The sequence below is a fragment of the Citrus clementina genome, unplaced genomic scaffold (assembly GCF_000493195.1).
Source record: "Citrus clementina cultivar Clemenules unplaced genomic scaffold, Citrus_clementina_v1.0 scaffold_3, whole genome shotgun sequence".
Lineage (NCBI taxonomy): Eukaryota > Viridiplantae > Streptophyta > Magnoliopsida > Sapindales > Rutaceae > Citrus > Citrus x clementina.
Window position 1 is genome coordinate 36,240,168 of NW_006262339.1, and position 16,777 is coordinate 36,256,944.

At 40.8% G+C, this 16,777-nt stretch overlaps 2 protein-coding genes across 3 annotated transcripts; both read left to right on the top strand.

Moving 5' to 3' along the window:
• The first annotated feature begins 7,993 nt into the window (after positions 1-7,993).
• Positions 7,994-9,461, top strand: LOC18047634 (putative disease resistance RPP13-like protein 1). Its single transcript, XM_024187460.1, has 3 exons — positions 7,994-8,039; positions 8,096-8,763; positions 8,850-9,461. Exons 1-3 carry the CDS (start codon positions 7,994-7,996, stop codon positions 8,970-8,972), a joined length of 837 nt encoding a protein of 278 aa, XP_024043228.1. The 3' UTR covers positions 8,973-9,461.
• A 2,479-nt stretch (positions 9,462-11,940) lies between these two features.
• Positions 11,941-16,611, top strand: LOC18050108. Of its 2 annotated transcripts, XM_006442725.2 has the most exons (8): positions 11,942-12,807; positions 13,423-13,566; positions 13,663-13,767; positions 14,726-14,872; positions 15,277-15,330; positions 15,651-15,714; positions 16,040-16,101; positions 16,254-16,611. In XM_006442725.2, exons 1-8 carry the CDS (start codon positions 12,124-12,126, stop codon positions 16,548-16,550), a joined length of 1,557 nt encoding a protein of 518 aa, XP_006442788.2. In that variant the 5' UTR covers positions 11,942-12,123; the 3' UTR covers positions 16,551-16,611. The 2 variants fall into 2 exon arrangements, with proteins under 2 accessions (XP_024045319.1, XP_006442788.2); XM_024189551.1 differs by lacking the exon at positions 13,663-13,767 and having other exon boundaries at positions 11,941-12,807.
• Positions 16,612-16,777: the final 166 nt, after the last annotated feature.

Here is a 16,777-nt window from a genome sequence, read left to right on the forward strand (position 1 = left end):
TGACCGAGCCGAAGCAGGCACTTACTTGCCTTAGTAAAATTTTGAGAAATTAGCTGCTGGTCTTTCGTTGACCGAGCAGAAGCAGGCACTTACTTGCCTTAGTACAATTTTCGAAGCTTTAGTTGCTGGTCTTTCGTTGACCGAGCAGAAACAGGCACTTACTTGCCTTAGTACAATTTTCGAAGCTTTAGCTGCAGGTCTTTCGTTGACCGAGCAGAAATAGGCACTTTGTTGCCTTAGTAGTATTTCGAAGCTTTAGCTGCTGGTCTTTCACCGAGCAGAAACAGGCACTTTGTTGCCTTAGTAGATTTTTCGAAGCTTTAGCTGCTGGTCTTTCGTTGACCGAGCAGAAACATGCACTTTGTTGCCTTAGTAGATTTTTCGAAGCTTTAGCTGCTGGTCTTCGTTGACCGAGCAGAAACAGGCACTTTGTTGCCTTAGTAGTATTTCGAAGCTTTAGCTGCTGGTCTTTCGTTGACCGAGCAGAAACAGACAATTTGTTGCCTTAGTAGATTTTTCGAAGCTTTAGTTGCTGGTCTTTCGTTGACCGAGCAGAAACAGGCACTTTGTTGCCTTAGTAGATTTTTCGAAGCTTTAGCTGCTGGTCTTTCGTTAACCGAGCAGATGTGTCCCCACTCCCACTTCTGCTGGGACTACCGCCTCATGACCAAAAGCTAAAGCGAACGGGGTTTCCCCTGTGGCAGTTTTGTGAGTTGTCATGTAGGCCCACAATACTCCTGGTAGCTCGTCAACCCAAGCTCCCTTCTTCTCTCCCAATCTAGTCTTCAGGAGCTTCTTTATCACCTTGTTGGCTGCTTCCACTTGTCCGTTTGCCTGGGGGTGTGCGGGGGTGCAGAACTTCAGGTCCACCCTCAAGTTTCGGTAAAATTCTCTGAAGTTGCTGTTGTCAAATTGCCTCCCATTGTCTGTGATGATGGCGTAGGGGATCCCATATCTACAGATGATATTTTACCAAATAAAATCTGTTGTCTTTCTCTCTGTGATTTGGCTGAGGACTCCCACTTCCACCCACTTGGTGAAGTAGTCTATTGCCATAATTGCATGTGTCGCCGCTCCTCGTCCCTTAGGCAACAGACCAATCAAGTCGATTCCCCATTGAGCGAAAGGCCACGAGAATGTCATAGCCGTCAGCTTTTTCGGGGGTTGTGCAGGAACCTCGGAGAAGCTTTGGCATGTTTTACAATTCTTTGCCATCATTTTCGCATCCTGGTGCATGGTTGGCCAGAAGTATCCTTGCCGGAGTGCCTTGAAGGCTAAAGTTCTTGCTCCCGAGTGATTGCCGCAAATTCCCTCATGAATCTCCCTCAGCACATAATCCGCCTCCTCATCATCCAAACATCTCAAAAGGGGCAAGGTGAACTCTCGGCGGTACAGCACTCCATCCAGTAGCGTATACCTCGCTGCTCGGCATTTTAATTTTCTTGCTTGCCTTTTGTCCTCTGGTAAAACTCCATCGCGGACATATGCGCGAATCGGGTCCATCCAGGATTCTCCAGTACTTATTCTCATCACCTCTGCTTCTTCCTCTATACTTGGCGAAGTCCTCACCTCTAGTGGAACCGACTTAGGTAATTTTGGATTTGCAAAGGCAGCCATCCTAGCCAACATATCTGCTCGGTAATTCTCATTTCGGGATATCTGCTTTACCTCCACCGCTTGGAAAAGCCCAACCATCTGCTTCGCCTTCTTCAAATAAAGACCCATCTTCTCTCCCCTTGCTTGGAACTGATTATTGAGCTAATTACACACCAGTTGGGAATCTGCTCGAATTTCTACCCTCTCTGCTCTTAGAGCGTGTGCAAGTTCGAGCCCGGTGATAAAGGCCTCATATTCAGCTTAGTTGTTTGTGAGCTGAAATTCAAACTTCACTGCATACGTTATTTCGGTTCCATCTGGGCTCCGTATTACAACTCCTGCTCCGGATCCTTGCTTACTACATGATCCGTCAACCATTACCAACCACACCCCCTCTGGCTTCTCCTGCTCTGTTGGTTGCTCCTCCCGAATTTCTTCCCCTGTATCAGCTCGGTCAACTATAAATTCTGCCAGAGCTTAGGCTTTGATTGCTCCTCGGGGCATATAGGAGAGGTCAAATTCACTTAGCTCTACGGACTATTTTACTAATCGACCCGATGCATCTAGTTTTTGAAGTGTTTGCCGTAGGGGCTGGTTAGTCATCACAATAACCTGATGGGCCTGAAAATATGGTCGGAGTTTTCGTGCTGCCGTTATTAGAGCCAGCACCCACTTCTCCATCAATGGGTATCTGGTTTCCGCATCTACCAGGGCCTTGCTCGTGTAGTATACCGGGTGTTGCTTTCCTTCTTCTTCCCTGACTAATACCGAGCTGGTAGCCCATTTAGAGATTGCTAAGTACAGCAGCAACTGGTCACCCTCTCTCGGAGTCGATAGTAATGGGGCCCGGGTCAGGTATTCCTTCAGCTGCCCAAACGCTTCCTTGCATTCTGATGTCCACTCCATCTTTTTCCCTTCCTTTATGATTTGGAAGAAAGGGTGGCATTTATCTGTGGCCCGCGAGATGAATCAGTTTAATGCTGCCAACTTCCCTGTAAGGCTCTGCACCTACTTAACTGTTCGTGGGGATCTCATTTCTGTCACTGCCCGTATTTTTTTAGGGTTGGCCTCGATCCCTCGGTGGCTTACCAAGAATCCTAAAAATTTACCCGAGTTAACCCCAAATGCACACTTCTCCGGGTTTAGCCTCATTTCATACTTCCTCAACAATTCAAAGGTTTCTTCCAAGTGTTTCACGTGATCCCTCGGTTCTTTGGACTTTGTGATCATATCGTCTACATATACCTCCATAGTATGCCCGATCAATGGTTTGAAGACATTGTTCACTAACCTTTGATAGGTAGCTCCTGCATTTTTCAGGCCAAAGGGCATCACCCTGTAACAAAACAAACCCATATTAGTTATAAAGGTGGTGTTTTCCTCATCCTGCTCGTTCATGGGTATCTGGTTGTATCCCAAAAAGGCATCCATGAAGCTGAGCAGACTGTGACCCGCTGTCGAATCCACCAATTGGTCTATCTTTGGCAGAGGAAAACTGTCTTTCGGGCACGCCATATTAAGATCTGTGAAGTCCACACACATTCTCCACTTCCCGTTGCCCTTCTTCACCAGTACTACATTGGAAATCCAATCTGGGTACTTGGCCTCCTTTATAAATCCTGCTTTCATCAGCTTCTCCACCTCGGTGTTTATGGCCTCGTACCTTTCCTGGTTAAAGCATCTTCTCTTCTGTCTCACCGGCCTTGCCCCCTTCTTGATTGCCAACTTGTGGCAAGCTACCCTGCGATCAATTCCTGGCATATCCCCGTGAGACCAGGCGAATATATCTGCATGGGACTGTAGGCACTTTACCAGCTCGTCTTTTACTGTCCCGACCAGTCCTGATCCGATCTTAACCACTCTGCTCGGGTCGCTTCTGCTTATAACAATCTCTTCTAGCTTTTCAACAGGTTCTTGGCGACCCTTTTTAGAATCTCCTCGATTATCCAGAGAAGTAACCTGTAATGTCTCCTTGGCTGCTGTAGCATAACAGCTCCTTGCCATCATCTGGTCGCCTTTTACAACGCCTACCACTCCATTTACTCTGTACTTTAGCGCCAAATAATGCATTGATACAATGCATTGGCTTATCCTCATGAACGGTCTCCCCAATATCATCTTATAAGGGCTTCTTTCCTCTACCACGACGAAGTCCAGCATCAACGTTCTTTCAAACGGCTTTGTCCCCACAGTAATCGGGAGTTCAATGATCCCCAAGGGAGTTAATCGTCCCCCTCCAAATCCTTTTAAGGATGTATTCGTCCGCTCCAGCTTTAAATCTGAAATCCCCATATCATCTAGGGCTGACTTAAATAGAATGTCAACTGAACTGCCCGTGTCCACCAGTATTCGCCGCAATTCTGTGCTAGCCACCAATGCTTTAATCACCAGTGCATCCTCATGAGGATACAAAATACCCTCCTCGTCATCCTCCGTCCACATAATGGGAACTTGCCATACCTTCACCTTCTTGGCCGCTGGCAAATTTAGAAGCACCTCTTTGCCAGTCATGGCGTATCTCCCATAGTTCTTCCGTGCTTTGTTTGAATCCCCAGCTAATGTTGGCCCCCCAGCTATCACATGGATGGTCGGCTGTTCACCTCCCAGACCCCTCTGAACTTCTTCATCCCATGTATATTGTGATTCGATGATCGGGGACACCCCCTCTACATACTCATCTAAGTGTCGGTTCCGTACTAAGTCCTCCACCTGAATCTTCAGGTCACGACATTGGTCGATTGTGTGACCATGAGTGTCGTGGAACTTGCAGAATCTGTTCTTATCCCGTCGGTGAGCCGGTTTTGTTATAGGGGCTGGAGGGTGCAGCAGGCCTCGTCCTTCGATCCTCTTATACAATTCCTCTATGGAGATCTTCAATGGAGTGTACTGTCTATATGCCAAGCTCTGGTCTACCAGTTGAACTGCTCGGCTATCCTGAATGTCATCTCGGGCTGGTATAGTCGCTAGCTGGTCTAGTCTTCCTGCCCTGGAACCACTTGCATGTAACGCTCTGGGAGCGTTGTGATAAGGGCGGGCAGCCATCTGCCTGAATTCTCGTTGCCGCTCCGGGAATGAAGTGCGCGGAGGTTGGGCTCGGCTGTGTTGGAACTGTTGTGGTGTCATAGCTACAGGGTAAGGGCGGGACCGAGCTGATATTCCAGCCATAGCTGAGGATTTCCCAGCTCGCTTTTCCGATCCGCTCCCACTCAGGGTTCTCCTTTCCTTTCTTCTCAGCTCCTCCAGCCGTTCACTTTTTATCCTCGCCGACTTTTCCTCTTCGATTTCAATGTCTCTCTTTGCCTGCTCATACCCCGCTGAGTAATTCTGTACCAAGGGACTTCTCAGGTTATACTATAGCCGGCCTATCCTCACTCCCTCCTTTAATCCCCTCAACGTCTGCGGGTGATTGAAGGCCCCCAAATCAAGCACGACTCGGTGGTATCATTTTACAAAATCCCGAAGGGATTCTTGTTCCTCTTGCTTCATTCCCATTAACTCCATCATATCATCCTCTAGGGCCACTGCTCCTCGGAACTGTTCGGCCAACTCTTAGCACATCTGCTCGTACCCTCTGATACTTCCTCGTGACAGCTTGCTGTACCATTCTCGGGCTCGTCCTTCCAGTGTCAATGATAACACCCTACATCTCTGGGCTGGTGTTAACCCTTGAACACTCGTCACGTCGTTGAAACGTTCAATATGCACCAGTGGATCACTTCGCCCGAAGTATTTGAGGTCGGGGAAGCAGAAATCTCTTGGGATTATGGTACCCATGATCACAGCTGATAGTGGAGATTCTTCATCTAGCATTATCTTCCAGCTCGGGGGCTTTCTCTTGCCCTGTATCTCCTCTATCACTTGCGCTAGTCTGCGCATTTCTTCCTCCAATTCTACGGCACAGTCAGGATCACGCGCAGCTATCTGAGCTCGTTCCTGCTCGGCGTTTTGCAACCGTTGTCTGAGCTCTCCTTCATTAATACTGGCCCCTCGGCCATCAATCTCCGGTACCCGTCTGGGGCGAGGTTGGTCCCTCCCTTCATCTACTTGTTCTCCTGAAGCCCGACTAGTGCTTCTGTGGGGATGCACCCCATTAAGTTGGTCTACCGGCGGAGGGATTTCCTCAACTCTACGCCTCCAGAAGCTGGGTTCTGCTCCAACATCATCTCTCCCCACGGGGGTTTCACAATCCTTTCTCCACTCATCCCTCAGCTCATACAGTATAGTCGCGAGAGTCTTCATTTGTTTCTCCATCCGCTCCAATCGGTCTTGCATCATCCTCTCCCGGGCTTCATTTGCAATTTCCCGGAGAGTGATTGTCTCCACAGTTTCGTTATCCTCCCTCAAAGCATCCTTTCTCGGCACATCCATATCTAATCGTTCGCTGTTTCTCCGGTAATTACTGATTCGGTGGTAGCTTTTTATCCAGCTCCCCACAGACGGCGCCAAAATGTTGATGCTGAAATCTGCTCGCCCTTGGATCGATCAGATTCTTTCACCAACGTTTATGTTATCGACTGTTTGCTCGAACCACTAAGGCTGGAATCACCCTCCTTTCTCTCACTAGACCTGCGTTCACAAAAATGGGTTAGAGACGCAGGTGGTTTTGCCGACGTAAACCCTCTGATGCCTAAGTTAGCACAAGGTAGTTACGGGAAAACAATGTAATTTGGATTCAAGAAGTTTGTTAGAAATTTGTAAGGAAATGGCATGGTTGCAATTTGGCAGCGTTTTCCCTCTCTCCGTTTTTCTATCCTTTTCTTCATCGATTTCTTTCTCTTTTATAGCCGCCCTCTGTCTCCCGTTTTCCGTTTATCCTGTATCCCTCCTTTTTTGGGTGGTGGTAGCCCCTCATTGGGCTCTAACTGTTACATTGTGGGCAAACGTGGGTCTCGCGTGCCCTTCAACGGTTCTGAGAAAAGCGCAACTACCGCGATTCTGTGGGATCGTGTTCCCGCTTTCTTGGGGATGAGTATCGGCTCGGTATATACCTATGGTCGGTATGTTTTCCTGGTTGTACTCATCTCTGGTCGGCTCATGTTTGCTCCCGTGTTCTGCTCGCATCACTTGGCTGAAGCGATCCGTGCTGGGGCGGAAATAGTTGCATGGCCGACCTGGTGCTTTTATGTACTCAACAGTATTTTCAATCCAATTGGGTTCAATTCTCTAACCCGAACGGATTGTAACCCAAACTAAAACCCGAGCAACCTGAACCGAAATCGATTTGCCCACCCCTTACCTGTATATAGTAGAAGATTAAGATAAATTTTACTGTAAATAACAATGTATTAATATTATTAAAGATAAAATAATTCAAAGATATATTAACATCTATTAATATGTTCATCTTTCAATAAGTTCATTCATATTCAATAAAAGTAACCAATTAAATTAAACTTAAAAATATACCTAAATAAAGATAATTTGTAATAAATTACAATAAATGTGTAGGAACTTAGAGGTTTAATATTGTGCGTGATAGACTATTTTCAGTCAAAGTTAGGATATAAAGAACCAAAAGTATATATATCATAACAGTTTGGTCAATACTAATTAGTTTGGGAAGATTTTTCAATTTTTATTGTAGTTTAGTTAAATATTTACCTATTAATTTTTTTCTTCAAATTTTTTTTACAGGGACACAGCCCATCTCAGTTTCTTCTTAGTTCCACCCCTGTATATGTATAATAATTTTCTAATAAGAGATAAAATAAAATACATGAAAAACTACAATGCTCTATTGGAGTGTTTCGTTTTTGTAGTTTATTAAAATTTGTATTTTTCTATCTTTTAACTTGGTGCTTACCATATTCAAAGTAAAGAATTCCTTATTAAAAATGGACTCATATAACCTAAGCATCTATCACTGTATGTTATTATTATTTAAAACATCTCCATTTTGTATCATTTCCCTCTAGATGTCACTAACAATTAGTTGGAACATTTAAAAAAAATAAATCAGTTATGACTAAACAATATAAAGAAAAATGATATGAAGTCTACTAGGGAACCCAGCTCAACTACATTAAGATTGATCTGACCATAGGTTGAGGTGGGGTTTTTTTGGCAGGGTGACGGAGAGAGAGACTGACATTGAAAATGTCCGTCTTGCTTGCTTGACTATCACAAACTTGACTTGATTATTCAAGTGCTTCAATTTTCGGCAGTTTTTCTCATTTTCCATAATTCCTGATCTCTTATTCCATTACAAAGTAATGTCGATATGTCACTGCAGAGGCGATGCTAAAGGCGTCCGTTGAGAAACTGTTCAAAAAGTTGACTCAGAGGAATTCGAAGTGAAAGACTGAAAGTTACATCTTGAAGAACCAGATAGGCAGCCATTACAACCAAATTCAGAAACTAATTCCTAGTTGCTGCACAAGTTTTACTGCATTGCGTGATGTCTGAAATAACAGAGACCACTGCTAGACTGCATGAAAATTCAGGTAGGGAGTCCTATAAAGTCAGACAAAGGCTACCCCAAATGTCTTCGGTGAATAAGGCATAGTGTATGGCAGGGAAAGAGATCACGAGAATATTGTTGAATCGTTGTTGAGGGATGAAACAAAATCTGAGAATGGATTCTCTGCTGTTCCTATTGTAGGGGTAGGCGGGGTGGGCAAGACAACTCTTGCTCAGCATGTCTATTACGACGTTCGAATGCAAGATCATTTTGATCTTCAAGCGTCGACTTATGTCGGTGGTGATTTTGATGTCTTGAAGGTAATGAAATCAATCCTAAAGTCCATTGCTACTGATCAGCCTGTGGATGATAATGACTTGAATTTGCTACAAGGGAAATTGAAGAAACAATTCTCTGGAAAGAAATTTTTGCTCTTTCTAGATGACCTGTGGAACGTCAATTATGACCTTTGGAGCTACCTCTGCCGTCCATTGGTTGAATCATGTGCACCAGGTAGTAAGGATGTTATCACTACTCGCTTTACGGATGTTGCAACAATGGTGGCGACTACTTCAACTTATCCATTGGAATGTCTGTCAGATGAAGATTGTCTCCATATACTCGCTGAACAATCCCTAGGAACTACAGATTTCAGCAATGATACGGAACCCATTCTTGGACCTTCAGATAGAAGCTCCCACCGCATGGATATCGAAGAAGATAATAACATTGAGGATCACCAGGCACAAGAAAGAAGAAATTGGACGGTCAGTCTTGTAATTAAGCTCCTATGCATAATAATTTCTTCTAGAGGGTTATTTAATTTTTATTTTTATTTTCACTATGTATGCAGGTTGACTTTGAGCGGATCTTTGTAATCACCAACTTTATCTTTAAGTTTCCATCGGTTGTTTTTGACCAACTTTCTTCTGTCCATAAACCTCAGTGGCTCAGTATGCGTTCTGGAGTATGTTAATGTCTTATGCAGCCTTGTTTGTAAGCATTTTTGGTCTTGTTTTCAAATGTAGAAGGGAAAATGTTACATGGAAGTGGAGGGGTGCACTACCTTGGTTATATTATCCATCGCCAAGCGACAAGCTTTTTGGAAACTTCAACGATATTGTTGGATTGGTGTGTGCTCTCTGTCAGTGTATTCTTTCGGCAATTACTTATGGTTTCATTCGTCGACATGCTGATAATCCTATCAAAGTATCTGTTTGGCCTATCATTTTCGCCTTTGGTCTATTATGTTCTAATTTGTTTAAGAAGCCAGAAAATAGGAGTTCTATTTCATAAAGATGACAGGCTTCGGCGTATTCCACACATAATTTTTAAGCTATTTTTAGTTTTTCCTTTCCTTTGAATTCAGTATGTAAGCTATTTTCAGTTTTTTCTTTCGTTTGAACACAGTGCGTAAAGTGGACATATTATCATATTGCATATTATAGATTGAAAATTTTCAATATCTTCTTATTTTTCTCCAGTCTCCTTTTGACGATGGTGATGACACAATATTCACCCAACTCATTACAAAAGAGAATGTACCACTTAGAGACTTTCTAATTCTTACTCTATCAAAAGAAAATCATATGTAGAATGGACGATAGTCACCAGTCTTATAAATACACTCTTGTTTCCAGAATTTTGAACCTCTTCTACTCTGTTTTGTATTGACTGCATGCAGTAATTCGAGCATTGATTATGCGATTGCTCTATAATCTTGCTGGAACTTGTTTGCTAATCAGATAGGCCTAAAATTTATGATGGACATTGTTGGCCAAGTGTCATGATATCCGGACCGTACAATCCCATGTAAAATCAAGACAGGTGATTCAAATCATTTGTGGTGATGTGAGAGCAAAGAGATTGTTAGTCATTACATAATCCACTAACAGTACCAGTTATTAAATGATTGATCAGCTAATTTTTTTTCTCAAGTTTGTGTAGTATCTTTTATGCTTCCTTTATGCGAATTAAAAAATTTGCTGCGATTAGCAAGTGATTTTCACAACTTGCATGATACTCGGATGGAATAAAGTGCTCTTTTCCGGAAGCACTTGTCATGGCATTGAGATATCAAATCGATCAATGGACTTGATTGTAATTGATATCAAATCCATTTTCGTTTTCCTAAATTAAAGAAACATGTATAATAGGCGGAGATATTTTCAGTTAAAAGTACCCACCAAACAAAAATGAAAAAAAGGAATCAAGGAAGGAAGTGTTTAATTTACAAGAATGTGGCATGTTTTCTATTTCAATCATTTAGTTGAATCTCTTCATTCCCCCTCCCCCCTGTTAGGAAATTGGTGGGTGAAGCAGGACCACAGCTAAAATGAAATTGGAAATAAAATAAAGAACAAGCACAAAAAAATGACATCAGAAATTACGTGGTTTGGCTTTTAGCCTACGTCCACGGGCGAAGACAGACAGAAATATTATACTAGTGAAAAGGAGTTACAAGTATTATAGTATTTTAGCTCACTTCCCAAAAATCTCAATACACCCAAACTCTCAAAACACTAAAACACTTAAGAGTTTATTAAACTCTTAAAACTCTCAACTAAAGAAAGCAATGCTTCTCTCTCGATGGAATTGAATGCAAATGAATTAGGGAGCTCTTCCTTTTATAGCTAAAAAATGGCTATTAAATTAATATATATGTGTATATATTTCAAATGTAGTTACCAACTTCTTCTTTTTCTCCATTTGGATGGCACCATTTTCTTCTTTCAAATGTCAAACCCTTTTAGATGCAGCCATGCCAAACACTTCTAGATGCAACCAACTTTGACACCCCTTTTGCTTTTTTTCAGACAACAGGCCCTATTCATTGAATAAGAAAATGAAATCTGAGCACAAGTATGAAATCAATCAATAATCTCAAGTTTTTTCTTCAATAGAAGTAGAGGTCTACCAGCGGCACTCTGTTCAGATGAGACATGTTATGTCACAGACTGAAAAACTAGGCTCAAGAAAATCGAAGTTTTTCAAATATTTAAAAGAAAGAATTGCTCTCATATTTGCACACTAGGGAGCTTTACCCCTTCCTTCAAATAAGGGAATTGCATTAAAAATGCAGTAGGATGCTTATCTCTGAGAAAGCCACACAATGAACCATAAAACTCCACCATGTTATAAGATTTTATTATCAGCATCATATACAACATAGAACATAAATATACCTTTTCGGCTGGTTTTTTTTTTTCCACATTATTGCATTCATGTGTTTAAATTTTCTAGCTCTAAGTTTTCATTTTTGTAGCACCATGGATCTCACGAGAGGTAAGACACATTACGACCTCTGACTGGGTGTATTTTTATTTTGATTAATAAATTTCCCTCTTACCCTTGAGGGTCGCCCACAAAAGAATAAAATTAAAAAAAAAAAAAAAGATTACCACATAACATTGAAGAGACAGAGCAAACTTTTTGTACTAGAGTGAGTAGAAGGAGAATAACGGCTGCAATAACAGACATGGATGCCCGCTGACTATTGAGAATAATCTTGTTTCGATATTGCCTTCCATCTATGCTGACGGTATCTGCTCTTCAGATCTCCAACAGGATCAGTGCATTCACAATATTAGCAGATAACGAAGTTTCTTGGACGAGGGGTTGTGAAAAAGAGGCGACGCAACTTCATTGTCCCATGACTATAACATATTCATTTTATCATTTATGCACGTGCTACCGCCACAATGCAATCTCTCAAAAGCTTGAGGATTTCTGAACAAATTTCCATAGATTCGCTGATTTTAAAACTTGGAATTTCCAGAACGCCTTTATTGAATGCGAATGTAATGTGAAAAAGGTTTTTGCTTCAACCAAACCGAAACTTGAGCATTTCAGCTTGGCAGAAATTGCTTAAAGCAAGTCAACTGAAGTCAGCGTCCCACCAATCATTTTGTTTTATTTAAAAAAAAAAAAGACAAAAGAACAAAACCGTGTTGGTCCCACCTGGCACGGCTGCGTCACATACCGACACCCAATCTAAGTCAGTCAATCTTCTTCTCTGTCACTTTACGACCCTTGCTTAATTTGTACGATGACTTGTTAATGCCCTCCATATTTTCCGTTTGAATCAGGAGGAAGAAGCCACCGGGACCGATCAACATAGAAAAACAATGCCAAAGTTCACTCTCGATAATTCATTTCGTTTCGGCAGCCGAAGAGAGACTGTCACTATCTTCCACTCTGAATCTATCGACACGATACTAAAAAAGTTGACTAAAGATTGGCTGGCGCAGTTTGCACGCGGAGAGCAGGTCCAGGCCGATCTGATTGGGTGGAAGAAGATGTTGGTGAAGATAAATGAGGTCCTAGGTGATGCGGTGGAGAAACAGATGAAGGAGGAGTCAGTGAAGAAGTGGCTCGGCAAACTTCGCGACTTGGCTTGCGATGTTGATTACTTGTTGGATGAGTTTCAAACGGAAGCTTTCCAGAGGACGTTACCGCAAGAAGATGTTGATGATGCCGTGGATAAGTCCGATGATTCTATGGCCATGTCTAAAGTAAAGGAGGTCAACGCTAGATTGCAAGATATTGCATCGCAGATAGAACTACTAGGTTTGGGGAAAAAATCAGGCGGAAAGTCTAGAAATGTACGCAGAGCAAAAATCAGGAAGTTGCCGCCAGACGATGATGCTATCGATAAGTTTGATTCAACGGCGGTGTCTAAAGTAAAGGATGTCAATGCTAAATTTCAGGATATTGCATCGGCGATAGACCTACTAGGATCGAAAGAATGCTCAGCTGGGTCAGTTGTGAGCTCAAGAAATGTCAGGCAAAGAGTACCCACGACCCCTTCGGTGAGTGAATCCCATGTGTTAGTATTGATATTCAAACAAAAAACTTTGACATAATGCTGATAAAAACAGTAATTTGGGGTTAATTGGCCACTGTTTCTGCTAGTCAGTGGCAAAGCCACATTACGTTTTCCAAAAATTTAACTTTTAATTTCACCAAAATTTTGTATTTGTCTTTAATTAATAAAATTTATGCTTTTCACCATTGGTTTTGAATAAAGTAAAAAAATAATAACAAAATTACATTTTCATAGCCAAAACCAACATAAATATTTACCTCATACAAAAAATTAAATTAAAGCAATCAAAAGAGGATCAAATTATTAAGAGTAATAAACAGTTAAGCTAGTCTCTTTTAGTGCTATTACAAACAGTGAAGGAATTTTCTATCCTGTTGTGTCAGGCATTGATGGTTGTCTTCCTTGTTGGAAATGATAGTTTTTTCAGTTTTGCTGAAACTTTGGATATCCGAGCTGATACACTTAACTTCTAATTACCCAATTTGGGCAAACGTCTTGAAAAGATACATCTAATCCGTTTGAAATGGGATTAGGATTAGATCTTGGATATGTATTTAATGAAGAAAAAAGTTAATTCGATCTGCTTGCTGCTGTATAGGAGAAGGCAGAATCAGCGTTGCGTGCACATAGTAGCTCTGTCAGAGGTAGTACGAGGCAGGCTAAGATTCCGGAAGAAACAGTGCGCGAACCCAAAAAGCTTCAACCATATATCAAAGAAGAGGTTCTTGTTGGTATATGCAATGTGCGCATCATCTTTTTTTTTTCTCCCTACTTTTATGGTCTATGAATTTTATGGTTATATTATTACCATTATATAACACATTAATGTATTTTGCAGGGTGTTTTCCCATGCACAGCAGAACAGTTCTTTACTTTATTATTTAGTGATGATTCAAATTTCACAAATGAGTATCGTGCAGCTAGAAAGGATAATAATCTTGTTGTAAGTCCAAGTTCATTTTTAGAAATCATAAACCGTAGAAAATTGTTTATTCCTTTTGTATCCTCTAAATTTGACCAATGTAGTTTTCTTTACCGGAAAGAAAAAGAACAAAAGAGCTTCTCATGGTAATGCATTTATATATAATTTAAGGAGTATTCATGTTGATATGTTAAAAATGATTACGAGCTAAATCTTTAAAGGATGAAAAAGTACCTTAAACATATCCTGTCTTTAATCCTGCTAAACATGGTGCTGGCTCGTCTGTTCTAGGTACTTATAAGTACCTGAATTAGAGATTGAAATTTGTATGTTGTCCAGTTGATTTGGGTGTTCCAGCCAGTGGAATGACAAGGAAAATTAAAACATACATTAAATTAGAGAAAAGAAGATTTATTAAATTCTGGTTTCTGATTGTTTGGAAAGGATAATTCCCTTTTTCTTTTATATTGTTTGCAGTTAGGATTTACACACTCTAGAGTTAAGGCTTATAAGAGGTATTATTACCAATGCTGAGCTGGTAGTGCTCTCCATGACGTACAGGACAAAGGGTTCCTCAAAAACCAACATATGGAGGAAACGACGTTATGTATTTTCTGACATAGCACTTGGAACCCTGTTTGGTTAGCACCGAGTATTGCTTCTGTTTGTTCCTAATTATCCTGTGATGGTGTATGCACTACTTGTGAAGTCGAGACAATTATACTAGGTCAATTTCTACTTGAATGGGCGATATTGCCTCAAAATGCCTGCTTTTGTCCATCCGAATAGCACTTCTGTTTGGGGTTGGGGGTTGATAGGATCCTGGCAAGCAGTTTTGTTTCTGATGATTATCCATATGGATCACTTGTCTTTCCAGTTCCGTGTGCTTTTCTATCTAAGAAGAAGATTTTATTTCTTGATTCCAAATGTTAGTTGGTTGATATTGAAATATTTGCTTACTATCTCATGCTCTATCCAGATGGGACAGTGGCATGCTGCAGATGAATATGATGGTCAAGTAAGAGAGATCACATTTAGATCTCTCTGTAACAGTCCCGTGTGTCCACCTGACACAGCCATGACGGAGTATCAGCATGCAGTTTTATCACCAGATAAGAAAATATTTGTAAGGCTATCTGTCTCATTGCCTTAAATTTTTAGCAACATTGATAATGTGCTTGCTATTGTTTTTTCCTCTTTATTATCTAATAGTTTTAAAAAATTCTCTTTGTTATTATTTCTGTCTTATTATCTTCAAATGGTACCTTGCTTGTTGACGTCAATACCAAATGGTTGTGGCTCAGTTGGCAGTGCAGGCTGAGTTTGTGGGAAGAGCTCTCGGGTTCGATCCCCACTAAACACGCCATTTTGGAGGGGTAAAGAGCCTTAACTGTGACTACACCCCGAATTCGGATTAGTCGGGACCCAATGCGGTCACCGGATACCAAATGGCTTACACAAAAAAAAAAAATCTGACGTCAATGATTTTTTCTTGTAAATTTTCGATTAAACATGTGTCTTTTCTTTTAGGTTTTTGAGACAGTCCAAGAGGCACATGACATTCCATTCGGGTCTATCTTTGAGGTATGAAATATGTTTCTATTTGGATATCATACTTTCGGTTCACATTTCTTATTAGATGTCAATGTTAATTGAATTAAACAAGACAAGTTATTTCGTTTTATTTTATTATGTTAAAAAAATAAATAAGTAGAACGTCTGAAATATATAAAATTTGTATGGTCATCATTACATTGTTTCTGCGCTAAGATAGGTGAACCAGCATTTTCCAAAATATTTTAGAGTAACGTTTTTTCTGGTTGTATTTCCTTGCATAGAGGGTTGTAACCTATAAGAGAAATATTCCACTTTGTTCATGCAATGTAATTGTTCTGCTGTATCAGATTCATTGTCGATGGCATTTGGAGACCATTGCTGAAAATTCCTCTGCTATTGATATTAAAGTGGGTAAGTTTTGGTTTGATGTTCATCTCTATGACTATATTTTCCAATTGGTGAGATGATTTTTCATGCCCTTATAATGGTTGAAGCAAGCTTGCATCAAGAATTGTCATGGAGTCCTGTGAGCACACAGAAGCATGTATATTAATGCCGAAGATGTTAGAATCTTACTGTTGCATTGCATTCAACATATGTATATTAATGCCGAAGATGTTAGAATCTTACTGTTGCATTGCATTCAACATTTGGGTCAAAATATTGAGCAATTCCAACTGTGCTTTTCTTTTTTAATTCAAGTGCTTGGAATTTACTGTTTGTGCAATATCTGCAGGTGCACATTTTAAGAAATGGTGTGTCATGCAATCCAAAATCAAGACAGGTGCTGTTAACGTGGTTGGTTCTCTGGCTGAACAATTTTTTTGTTAACCTCTGTTTTGTTATAATAAAATTGAGCTATATTCCTCTAAAAATATAAATGATATTGAATAAACAATAAATGGTATAATGATCAAAGTGCATCTAACTATTCTATTGTTCTATGCCAGTACCAGAAAGAAGTTGAGGTGATGTTAGAAATAGCACGTTCATATATCAAGACTCAAACTTCCTGTGGTGAGACTAACAACCAATCACGCTCTCTATCTATAACCCCAGATTTTAAATTAGCTATTGCATCCGTTTCGGATCCAGTAATTGATGTTGTTGTAGCACGTTCGTATATCAAGACTCATACTTCCTGTGGTGAGACTAACAACCAATCACGCTCTCCATCTATATTCCCCATTTTTGTATGTATTATATGCATATTTATATATAAGATATATTCCCTCGTGATGGGATGATATTGTGATCATGTGCGCTGCTGTAGTTCTTCACTGTGTAATGGCGATTTTCAATCTCCCCCCCCCCCCCCCGGCGTAATTTAACTGAGAAAATTAAGGTTGTTTTGATTCAGATGTAAACATAAGATAAGTTTTTAATACTAGGTGTTCTATCACGAATTTGATACACTTGATATTACAATAGTAGATTGCTAATTTGCAATAAAAGGCAAGCTTTCGACTCTTGA

Coding starts and splice junctions, on each gene's coding strand:
- LOC18047634 (XM_024187460.1), top strand. CDS start 7,994: ATGTCTGAAATAACAGAGACCACTGCTAGACTGCATGAAAATTCAG. Junction 8,040..8,095: donor TAGACTGCATGAAAATTCAG/GTAGGGAGTCCT, acceptor TCGGTGAATAAG/GCATAGTGTATGGCAGGGAA. Junction 8,764..8,849: donor AAGAAAGAAGAAATTGGACG/GTCAGTCTTGTA, acceptor CTATGTATGCAG/GTTGACTTTGAGCGGATCTT.
- LOC18050108 (XM_006442725.2), top strand. CDS start 12,124: ATGCCAAAGTTCACTCTCGATAATTCATTTCGTTTCGGCAGCCGAAGA. Junction 12,808..13,422: donor GAGTACCCACGACCCCTTCG/GTGAGTGAATCC, acceptor GCTGCTGTATAG/GAGAAGGCAGAATCAGCGTT. Junction 15,715..16,039: donor TGCTATTGATATTAAAGTGG/GTAAGTTTTGGT, acceptor CAATATCTGCAG/GTGCACATTTTAAGAAATGG.